Source organism: Lynx rufus, unplaced genomic scaffold (assembly GCF_022079265.1).
Source record: "Lynx rufus isolate CCGP_SWC_20201006 ecotype Redwood Valley unplaced genomic scaffold, mLynRuf1.p SCAF_19, whole genome shotgun sequence".
NCBI lineage: Eukaryota > Metazoa > Chordata > Mammalia > Carnivora > Felidae > Lynx > Lynx rufus.
In genome coordinates, this window is record NW_025814833.1 from 17,848,364 (window position 1) to 17,860,996 (window position 12,633).

The 12,633-nt window shown below is 37.9% G+C and overlaps 1 protein-coding gene across 8 annotated transcripts in view; it reads right to left on the bottom strand.

The window, feature by feature from the left end:
• Nucleotides 1–12,633, bottom strand: part of THOC2 (THO complex subunit 2) — a 110,384-nt gene that overhangs the window by 60,116 nt on the left and 37,635 nt on the right. For all 8 annotated transcript variants that reach the window (XM_047081911.1, XM_047081906.1, XM_047081910.1 and 5 more), the window contains exons 8-9: nucleotides 10,868–11,034; nucleotides 40–132 (exon numbers count right to left, since the gene is read on the bottom strand). In XM_047081911.1, coding sequence (XP_046937867.1) covers nucleotides 40–132; nucleotides 10,868–11,034 — 260 coding nt within the window. The remainder of the gene's footprint in view (nucleotides 1–39; nucleotides 133–10,867; nucleotides 11,035–12,633) is intronic.

The window sequence follows — 12,633 nt, forward strand, 5'->3', positions numbered from 1 at the left end:
ATAGACAGCCAAATATCCTTAGCAGCCCACTTGACTTACATGTACATAAAGATCATCTAAATCAATAAGATTAAATTGTAGAAGGACTGCTGCAACTCTGTATAAAGATGAAGGAGTCTCTCCATTTGGTTCCTTGAAAAAAAAAAAGTTTCTATTTAGTGCATAAAGTACAACTAAAATCATATTCTTTACCTACCAATAACTAAGAACAATTACATCAAATAACTCTAGATCAACAATAAGCTTCACTGCTCTTCCTGATCATACATAACATCTGAACTGAGGACAAAGATAATTAGGTAAACAGCCCTTTTCATCTTCTGATGAACACAAAGAAAGGTTTCAAAAATGGACACACTTCACAGTACATGCTAATATTTTTTTAAAATCTGAAAATTAAAGAGAATAAGTGATATTTTACCCTGCATAATAATTACTTTTGGTTTCAGTTTTTATGTGTGTTTTCTTAACTCACTTTTCCAAGTAGTTCTCAGTGGAGATGCAGACAAACAAGAATGACAAATTTGGAAGTGCCAAACTATCTGTGTCTGCTTTATACTTTTCTCCCCCTTCTTTTATTTCTGCGGTTTTGTGCTAAGTGTATCTGCTTGTCAATTGATTTCCCCTTCCAAACAGGTCTCTATACTTATTACACATGGATAAAGCAACATTTTAAAATACAGAATGGTCAATTCCAACCAAGCCGGCCCTGTGGACCCTACACAGAAACAAAAAGACTTTCTCCGAATTTTTAAACTGCTCAGGGTCAGATGAATGGAAGACTGAAGCCAGGACAACTGGCAATTACTAAACGGCAAAATGCAAATAAAAAGCAAACAGTGACAATACATTATGTTCTGCTTCTACTCAGCGCTGAAAACAAGTTCTTTGTGAGGCTCCCCACAATTGCGATAGGTGTTATGGACATAACAAAGGAAGCTAACCAAACTAATGGATATCATATAAAGAAGTCTTTGTTAATGGATAGCGTATAAAGAAGTCTTTGTTCACTCTATTTGTTAAGACAGGTACATCTTCAACTTAACAAGTTTAATTCTAAATACATAAATGATTATTTAGTATCAAAACATTTTCCCATAAAAACAAATGGTCAGGGATTCAGAGCAAACCCACAAAAGCTTATTATCTGACTTGGATCCACCAGGAACACTCTCATTATTCCCATTATCTCTGTTTTAATGAGCTCACAAGAAGCCCCTGACTCCCAGGCCAAACATCAACTCCCATACTCTAATCCTCATATTGCTCTGCACAATCCCTGTCCTGTCCTAACCCACCATTCTGCATTCTTGAAAAACTTCCATGGAATCCTCTGGAATTCATAATCCATCCTCAGCAAAACCCCCTATATATCCTGAACCTCTCCTCTGTTCCCTTCACCTTCTTGCTCGAGCAGACCCTAGCACTCTACAGGAACACTACTCTCACTGTAACCCAGTCAAGTGGTGGCTATTTTCCCCAGACCCTCACACTACTAGGCCTACAGGTGGGGTATGAGTCATCTTTGCTCTTTTATAGTTGTTTTCAGAGTATTTATTCTCCCTCCACCCTCCCCTAAAGCCCACTCAGCTCTGAACTTCCAGTCATTCTCCCTCACTACTGCTGTGATCTAGTCTCATTCCAGTGTGGTCAAAGAAAATATTTTGTATGATTTCAATGTTTTATATTTACTGAGAAGTGTTTTGTGGTCTACGCTAGGGTCTATCCTGGAGAAAGTCCCGAGTAAACTAGAGAAGAATATGTAATCTGTTGTTGCTAGGTAGTTTTCTGTGTGTGTCTGTTAAGTCTAATTGGTTTATAGTGGCTGTTCAAGTCCTGTTTCCTTTTGTCTAGGTGTTCTATGCATTAATGAGAGGGGGTATGGAAATCTCTAACAATTATTGTAGAACTATTTCTCCCTTCAATTCTGTTAGTGTATGCTTCATGTATTTTGAGGCTCTATTTGGTGCACATGTGTTTATAACTGTTTTATCTTCTTAATGGGTTGACCCTTTTATCAATATATAATGTCCTTTGCTGTCTACGGTAAAAATTTTTGTCTATCTTGCCCGATATTAGAATTGCCACCCCAGCTCTCTCCTGGATACTATTTACATAGGATATCTATTTTCATACTTCCACTTTGAACACATTTCTATCTTTGATCTAAAAGTGAGTCTTACGATAAGCATATAGCTGAATGTTTTATACATTCTGCCAAACTGCCTTTTAATTACAAATTTTAATCCATTTACTAAATTTTAATCCATTTACATTTAAAGTAATTACTGACAAGGAAGGACTTCTGCCATTTTGCTATTTGTTTTCTACATATATCATTTTTTGTTCCTCATTTCTTCCATTACTGCCTTCTTTTGTGTTTGATTTTTTTCTCTGTAGTGTACTTTTTTGATTCCCTTCTTTCCTTTGTTTTTTAGTTATTTTCCTAGTGGATACTGCAATTAATATTTTAAACTTCTAACAATGTACTTTGAACTAATACCAACTCAGCTTAAATAGTATACAAAAACTCTGTACCTATACATCTCAATCCTTCCCCCTTTTATATTGTTATATTATGTTCCAATTAGATTTATAATTGTTTTTATTCCTTTGTCTTTTAAATCATATGAGAAAAAAGGAGGAGCTACAAACCAAAAACTACAATAATATTGGTAATTTTGGCTTTTTTGTTTACCTATGTAGTTACCTTTACCAATATTCTTTATTTCTTCATATAGCTTCAAATTACTGTCTAGTATCCTTACATTTCAGCCTGAAGGACTCTCCTTATCATTTCTTGTAGGGCAGGTGTACTAGTGACTAACTCCCCCAGCTTTTGTTTATCTTAGAATGTCATAATCTCTCATTTCTGAAGGGTAGTTTTGCTGGATACAGAACTCTTTACTGACAGTTTTGTTCTTTCAGCACTTTATGCCACCCACTTGTATGCAAGGGGTCATATCTGTTTTGCTGCTTTCAAAATTATCTTTGTCTTTCAACAATCTGAGCATAATGTGTCTTGGTGTGGATCTCTTTGAGTTGATCCTGCTCAGTGTTTGTGGAGCTTCTTCAATGTGTAGATTCACATCTTTCATCACATTTGGGAAATTTTCAACCATTATTTATTCAAACATGCTTTCTGTCCCTTTTCTCTCTGCTTCTGGGACTCCAATACACATAATGGTACTGGATGGTGTCTTCTAGTCTCTTAGACTGTTCATTTTTCTTCGTTCTTTTCTCTTTCTGCTCCTCATACCGGATAACCTCAATTGGCTCATCAAGTTGGCTTGTTGTTTCTTCAGCCGTCTCAAACCTGCTGTTGTACCTCTCTAGTGAATTTTTCATTTCAGTTATCTTACTTTTTTACTCCAGAATTTGTTTGGTTCCTTTTTTATAATTTCTATTTCTTTACTGATATTCTGTCTGGTTTCCTTTAGCTCTTGGCCTATGGTTTCCTATAGATCATAAACATATTTAGGACTGATGATTTAAATTATTTATCTAGTAATTCCATCTCCTGGGCTTGCTCAGGGATAGTTTCTGTTTATTTTTTTCCTTGTGAATGAGCCATACTTTATTTCACTGCATACCTCGTTATCTCTTTTTGAAAACTGGATATTTTGACTATTATGTGACAACTCTGAAAATCAAATTATGCCCCATCTCTGGGGTTTGTTGATGCTTAATGTGGGTTACTGTTGTTTTCTTATTTAGTGACGACTTATAAAGTCTATATTATTGTCGTGTGTGGCCACTGAAATCTGTTGTTAGCTTAGTGGTCAGCTACTGTTTTGAGTTTTCTTAAGGGCCTGAAGCCCGGAAAAAAAGAAAAAAGAAAGAGAAAAAACACTCTCCCAGTCTTTGCATACTGGCTCTGTGTTCGGGCATGTCTCAACACTTGGGCAAGCCATTTACAATTCCTAGTCTTCACTTCCTGCTTGCACAGAGCCTGAATGCCAGCCAGAAGAAAAAGCCTAGGATCTTTTCAGCCCTTTTCTAATTACTTATCCAGTTCTGGACATAAGCATGGCCTTCTGTTCCAATTCCCTGGCACATGCTATCTCCTTATCCAACTTCTTTCTTCCCAGGCTTTCAGTCTCTCTATTGCTTCTCTCACTGCTGTCTCTTGTTCCAGGCCGCAAAAGCTAGTAGCTGTGCCTTCAAATCCTTTCGGCAAAAGCCACCCCAGCTCTGGAGATGTTCCTAGTCAAGCCAAACAAAACAGGCCCTTACACCAGTCCTTCAGAGAAAAGCCAGAGAGGTCGCAACTCACAATTTTTTGTGTCCTCTGGCATTACCAATCTACGCTAGGAGTGCAGGCTTCTATCTTCATGGCCATCATTGAGGGACAGTAGGCAGGCAATTTATAACATAACAGTGCTCTCTTAGCCCAAAGCAGCAGCTTCTTTCTTCACTAAGCCTTTCTTCAGTTGCTGTAAGTTATTTTTACTAAATTCCAGAATTCTGTTAAAAGTTTATTGACAATTTTTGCCAGTTCATTAGTTGCTTTTATTGAGGGACAGAGCTCTGCTGTTTTCAGTCAGGTCCTACTGTTGCCATCTATGTACTCGTGGGTCACAGCCCTTCACTTAGCAATGATCTTATAGCTTCTAATTCACTGTCACTCTGTCTGACTCTATTCCTTTAATTTTTTAGAGGTTTTCACATATATGTAAATGATACTTCCATCATGCTGGCCTCTTGGCACCCTGAGCTCCTCTCTTTCAAAGATCTTCTCCTATTCCCCATCTCAGCCATTCACTCCATATCCTAAACTTTAATATTACCAATAACTACAACCCCTCTCAAAATGTCAATTTCACATATCCACCCTCAAATGGATCCTTAATGCTGCCGGACAATCATACTCTATTTCTCTCATCCATTCACTTTCCTACCCTCCTATATAAACTGTTTTCTACATTCTCTCCTAACCTTCAATACCTCCTCTCTCACCCTTTCATTTGATGACCTTGTTTTCAATTTCAGCAAGAAAACTGGAACAATCGTTAAAATTTCTACAAACTTCCACCATCACATCTATCCACCTACCAACAGCTGTACCTACATGTGCTGCCTTTCCAACCGTTATTCTAGATGAACTCTCTATGCTCCCATTTAAAGTCAATCCATCCATTTATACCATAAACTCTTCTCTCTATCCTACTCAAGAACATTACTCCAATAATTCTGTCCTCTCTCTCCTATATCACCAGTTTTCCTCCTTTCTACTCAATCATTCCCATTAGCATAAAAATATGTTCTCTCCCCCATCTCCAAAACATCTTCTCTCTTGAGCTCACTTCCTCTTCCAGCTACCTTTGTGCCTCTCTGTAACAACTCCTTATAGAGTTGTCTATTCTCACTATCTCCAATTCCACTCTCCCTATTCTTTAACACCACCCCAACTTTACCAAAATGGCTAGCTTTGCCCTCCCTGATGATAAATCCAATGACCAAATTTTAGTCATTTAAGATGAGGCATTTAACAGAGGTCATTGTTCCTTCTTCCACTTAGCTTCCAATATGCTACATTCTCTTTGTTTTCCTCTTATCTTGTACATTCCTTCTATATCTCCTTTGCTGATTGCCCCTCTTTTCCTAGGCCCTTTAACATTGGAGTGCCAAGGCTGGGCCCTGGGTTCTCTTCTTGTGTTCCTATACCCAACTCTTGATGATTTCATCTAGTATCACAACTTTAAATATCATCTACATGCTTTTCACACCTACATTTCTATTTCTAATGCAGTCCTCTCTCCTGAATACCAGATTTATACATCCAGTTATTTACTCAACATCTCACTTGGATATCTAAGACATCTCAAATTTTACATATGCAAAACTCAATTCCTGATTCCTACCCCCAATACGCCAAACCCATTCCACCCGAAATTTACTCTACCTCAGTTGATGATGACACCATCCTTTTTACTGCTCAGTCCAAAAAAAAGTTGGAAATAGCCTTAACTCTACTTTAGGACATTGTGTATCTAATCAATCAACAAATACTACTGGCTCTACCCTTCAAAATATATTCAGAAGCTCATTAACTTCCAACTATTACCATAACCATATTGCTTCTTTGAAAACCTAAGTCAAACCACACATGTACACAGTGTCTTTTGTCTCTCTTATCTTTCTCTCTCTCACATACACACATACCACTCATGTCACCATTAGAGGCGGCCACTACAGAAACTCTTTACTCTGAAAGCTAGTAATTAATGGGGCATGGGGGTGGAGAATGAAGCATTTGTCCTGCCTTTCCAGTAGAACTGTATTTCAGGACAACAAGCAAGCCAAGTTGAGAAGGAACAATTCTTCTTTACAGACGAATAATAGCTAATAAATGTAGAAGACACAGTAACATTAGTAAGTCAGTAATTTGGAACCCCTAAGAAAATAACTGATTCAGGAAAAGATCATCCATGTATTCTAAGCCACTTAATGTAAGGTTAATGAAAAACTGGATATTCACATGGTGCCAAAGTATCAACCTACAGATAACTTCCTATTAACGTGAGGGGAAATGTCATTGTTGAATAAAGGAATTAGACTGTCATCAACTTATCGGAACATTAAAAATCAGGCAGGTATGAGACGTTATGGTATGAAACATACAACACAACCTATGAAGCCTTTTGCCATTAAATATTTTACCTGAACACAGTCAAGCTCTTAGACCTAACTCTAAGTACACAAGACAAACAAGGAATAAAGAACAAATTAAACCAACCATGGAAAAGCAATCAGATAGATCTAATGCTTGGAAGACTAACGGGGTCTTCCACGGTAATGGTCCCAACAAGTTAATGCCATTAAAGGAAGGAAGGTGGGTGGGGGGGACACACTAGTCTAGATTAAAAGAGACTGAAGAATCCTAACAATCAAATACAATGCATGGCCTCTGATTGGATCATTGTTTGAACAAAACAGTTGTAAAATTATTTGGGAGACAATATGGGAAATCTGGATATGGTCTGAGTTTATTATATAGTAACAGTCTAGTTAGATATGAAACTGGTATCACGGTTATATAGAAAAAGTCTTTACTTTTAAAAAGTACAAATTCACGTATTTAGGAGTAAACGTTCATGGTATCTGTAATATGAATTATTTCCAAAAAAAGTATAACAACATGTTAATAAACTTACTTCTAGGTGATGGGATTATGGGTATTCATTACACTATTCACTCTTTTCTATATGTTTGAAATGTTCATAATAAAGTGAAAACATAAAAGAGAAACAAAATGAAAAAATTAAGTCAGGTCACATCACTCTCCTACTCAAAATCTTCTAAGAGCTTCACAGCATCAAAGTCAAAACCCTTGTGGCACTAGCCCTATGTGATGTGGTCTCTCATCTTTGACCTCATCTCCTACCACACTCCCACTCAATCAGTCGGATCCAGCCACACTGGTCTCCTTGCTGTTCTCCAGCACATCAGGCATGCTCACACCTTACGGCCTTTGCACTGGCTGTTCTCTTTCCCTAGAGGCTCTTCCCCAAATATCTGTTTACACCTCCCATCCTTTGTTTCTTTGCTTAAATGTACCTTTTCAATGAGGTACATACTCTCACTCTTCTATGTAAAGTTGCAACCTACCACTCTGGCACTCCCACTCTTCCTTATCCTGCTCTACATTTTTTTTTGGTCCCATCTCACTGATCACCTTCTAACATACCATAGTTTACCTTGAACATAAGCGTCATGAAGGCAAGAATTTCTATTTGTTTCCAAATGTAGTCCCAGCACCCAGAACATTATTGCCTGGCACATAAAAAGTGCTAGATCAATATTTCTTTTTTTTAAGATTTTATTTTTTTTAAGTAATATCTATACCCAACGTGGGGCTCAAACTCACAACCCCAAGATCAAGAGTCTCATGCTCCACCGAATGAACCAGCCCCGTTGATTAACATTTCTTAAGTGAGTGAATTTAGGTTATAATAGTACCTAACCATGACACCACTATTACTACTATTGCCATGTTCTGAATCCAGAAATCAAGGGCCTTGATATGGGTGAGAGTCATCATCTCCTTCCTCTTTCCTGTGGCAAGACAACTCCAGCCAAGTTTATCTTTTGGTACCCTCACACTTTCTAGGACACCTTTCTTTCTGACCTTTACGCTGATCTTCACGCTATCCTTAAGCCCTCTATTACAGCCATCCCTGTTATGGGAATCAAGCACATATGCCTGCCAAATTTTCCAAAATGTGCTCTAAAACTGCTTACATCCCCTACCATCCTTCCAAGTCAAAACATCCAGTATAGCTGATCCCAGGCTGGAACTAGAATAAAATCACTCTCACAGACTTCACAGCAGATAATAATTAGCTCTGTCTAGAAGTCCTAGCATTAAGGGGGGAGGGGGGGGAGGGGGGAGGGGGGAGGGGGGGAGGGTGGGGAAGAAGCCTATTAATCCAAATAATTCCCAACTGGTTGAAAATACAGGTTGTGGGCAAGGGGAGTAAACATTTTCAGGCAGTGAAAGGAAGAGGGGAGGACGGGGTCAGGCAAGGGACCAATACACAAGGGTGACCATATATACCAATTCCCAGGGTTACATCCCCTAAGCAGTTCTTCATTTTCATGGCTGTCCTTACTTTACCTCCCAGACCACAATTTATCTAATATCTTTGACATTTCTTCCTCTATCCTCAGTGGTCCTTAAGACTGCAGATTTGCACAACAAGATAGCTCAGGCAACAGAAACAAAAGAATGGTGTTACACAGAGCCAATACAAGGGTTACTCTTTCCAATAATAGGTTACTTCTAAATCAAATGTCTCCTGATTAGGTATTTCTTATATCAGAAAATCTATTTTAAAAAAAAGATTATTCCAACACTGTCAACCCCAATATTTTAATTCAGCTGAAAAGTGTTATCGTTATGAGGAACATTTTCATATAAAGATCTTTAAATTCTAAAACTCACATTCAACTAATAATACTTGATGTTATGCAGTAGGTCATATTATTCACTGTAGTATGTTCTGAAACCTACAGTCTCCTAAGCCCTAACCTATGTTCTAATTAATTATGCCCAAGTTAAATTTTAGCTACCCTATCGCTTCAGCAGTTGGCTTCATGTTCTCAAACCCAAAGCAATCACAGCATATCTTAAGATGTGATGAATACTTCAACTTCTCTTTCCCTGTACTAAGAGTGGACTCCTTGGTTGCTGGTAGGAACAGGAAAAGCTGCCATCACTAGTTTTTGGAAAACGTGAAATACTCCAGCCTAGAAACCCTGCCATGTGTCTTGTTTGGTATCAAAATGTTACATGAAGTTCTGATCTGATTTCTCTTCTGGAGCGTCCCAGAGAATAGAAAATGCAAGATAAGCAGAGGCATTAAGTGGTGTTATCTTTTGAGAATCCTAAAAGAAATGTGAATTTGACCTCCAGACGACAGGAATAGATACTCTTTACCAGAGTATCATCATTGCCTAGCAAAGCAACAGCACATCATAAACACCCCATAAATGAGTATTTCTTGACTGAATATCATAGGCAGGTAGACAAATTAGCAAAGCTATACCAAAAGGACAATAAAGGCCTTATTGTGTTAAAATCTTCCATGCTATCGTGAGCACTAGCTTACTAAAAACACAGATCACTCATTTACAATTAGTGAGCATTTATTGTAGGCTAAGCAGTCAATTAATCCAGAGAAATTAGTAAAAGAAAGACCCTGCCCTAAATGGCTCACAGTCTGGCAAAGGACACAGATATAGTTTATGCTAATATAACCTGCTAAGTGCTAGAAATCTGTGTCAAGTTTTAGGAGAAGAGATTAAGAAGTAACTAATTCCGCATGGGTGAAGTGCCAGACAAGACTTTACAGAGCAAGTAGCACTTGATCGTAAAGAATAAATAGGAGTCCTCAAGATGAAGAAAAGACAGGTGAGATGGATAAGAATAGTTTTCTAGTTATAAGGAACTGCATGTAAATAAGGGTCTATACATAGCAACATCTATACCTAAGTTCAGGAAATGGCTAGTAATTTAATATGACTAGAATATCAGATTTGAGGGGGGGAAAAACACTAAAGATAAGGCTGGAAAGATAGAATAGGGCCAGATTGCGAAGAGCCTTTTCTGCCACATTTAGAAGTTTGAATTTTATCCTACAGACAAAGGTTTTTGAGCAGTGTATCAATTCAATCTCTTTTAGAACGTAACAGTAGTAATAACATGAAAGAAAGACTTAAAGAGAAGTAATCAGAGGCACAGACTTGCTAGATAACTATTACAGTGGTTTAGGTGAAAAATGATGTAAAACATGCATTAAAAAATTCCCATGGTCATTGTCAATACAACAGAATTCTAAACCCTTGACAATCTAAAGTGTGCCTACCTTTCCAACTTTACTTCCTGTTTCTTCTTTTCTCTCCCTGCATATTACAATCCAGCCACATCAGACTATGTATCATTTCTTCAATCTGTCATATACGTTCATACTGCCACATCTTCACTCACACTATTTGTTACTTCTGAACAGACAACTTCAACAAACTCCTATTCATCTTTCAAGGACCAGGTTTAAAAAGGGTTATATCTATAAAGTCTTCTCTGGTTCCATCTCCCCCAAAGCAAAAATTTATCATGCTTTCCTCTAGGCTTTCACATCACACCAATCATACTACTAATATAGTACTTAGCACAAGGCATTGTTAGTTATCCATTTATCTACCACCTCTGCTAGAATGGCTGAGCTAAAACCAATTTACAAATGTTAAGTTGCAAATATAAAACCATGAGATTAATCTCTCTCTCTATATATATATACATATATCTGTGTACACACGCACACACACACACGCACACGCACACACACACACACATTTTTTTTACCTGGTAAAACTTGAATTTGAACCCAAGAATATGACACAGTGTTTGCGGTTCACACATACTCATGTAAGATTCTAATAAAGATATAAAGAAGTCATCATGTTCTGGCCTGCATTCAAACACTTCTAAAATGACATCCAAAACTCTATTGGGATCCAGATTAAAGCATCCTGCAACAGATGAGATATACACAAATTCAAAAGTGATTATACATCATTTCTAATAAAGCCATTAGCTTTCAGGGACAACTTACATAAAAAGACAAAATGTTTTTAAGAACAACTTCTTTTATAAGTTTGCTTCCCCTGCACCAGAGGAAAATCTTTATAATTTTTAAGGTGATCAAGTCCACTGCCCACATTTTACAGATGAGAAATAGGACTTGCCCAGGATTACAAAGTGGGTTAATAAAAGAACCGGGGCTGGAGCCCAGGACCTGTGACACTAAGTAAACTTTCTTCTATACCACACTGTCTCAGTTCTTGATTACTCAGGCTAGTGAAAAAGATCCACATTTTTAATTCTCAGGATAATATGACAATCAACGTATTTACAAGTTAGGCAACTAAAGGTTTTTCTTTAATGTTTTATGCAGAAGCACCTGGAATGTTGGTAAATAGTTAAAAGCTCAGGTTCATAAATGTAGAATATCATTTTTAGAATCATTTCTTAGTTCATCTTACATATACAACAAAACTACAAAATATAACTGTACCACTGATTTATATCTGTGGTTTCTGGCAGCATTCTAAAGAGAAAACAGGTATACTACTGATACTGAAGACATGAGAGAATACCAAGGGGTTGGGGACATAACAAAAGAGTATAGATAACACAAGCAAAGAGAGGACGAAAACAGACAATGTAGGTAGCCAAGGAAAGCAAAACAAGCACTGAATACATGCCGATGGCTACTTATCCTTGCTAATCTCTTAGGGTAAGCTAACAAGGGCCGATGGACACAGATTTAAAAGACATTCCTATCAGCCACCCCATTCTTTTTTTTTTTTAATTTTTAATGTTTATTTATTTTTGAGACAGAGACAGAGCTTGAGCGGGGGAGGGGCAGAGAGAGGGGGAGACCAGAATCTGAAGCAGGCTCCGGGCTCCGAGCTGTCAGCGCAGAGCCCGACGCAGTGCTCGAACTCACAGACCTCGAGATCATGACCTGAGCCGAAGTCGGACACCCAACCAACTGAACCACCCAGGCGCCCCTCAGCCATCCTATTCTTGATACATTATTAATTTCACTTGCATTCGGCTTCACTTGTTACCAAAATTACATTATAGTGCAGTCATATCATATGTGTACTTAATTTATGAGAATGCAAACATTTACACACAACAAAAAAGAGACAAATAAATTTAAAAAAATTTTTTTTTAACATTTATTGAGAGACAGAGAGAGAAGAGCACGAGCGGGGAAGGGGCAGAGACAGAGACAGACAAGACAGAATCCGAAGCAGGCTCCAGGCTCCGAGATGTCAGCACAGAGCCTGATGCCAGGCTCTAACCCACAAACTGTGAGATCATGACCTGAGCCGAAGTCGGATGCTCAACCGACTGAGCTACCCAGGTGCCCCAAAGAGACAAATAAATTTAAACAATACAGCAGATTATACCCACCATTCCTCTCAATAAAATGAATGCCTATGACCCAGAGTGAGCATGAGATATCAATCTGTTCTTCCCTCAATGTATATCAATTCCCACAGGCCTTGTACATCAAGCTGAATGGAATTCTAGAATTTTAAATTACATGTTTCATT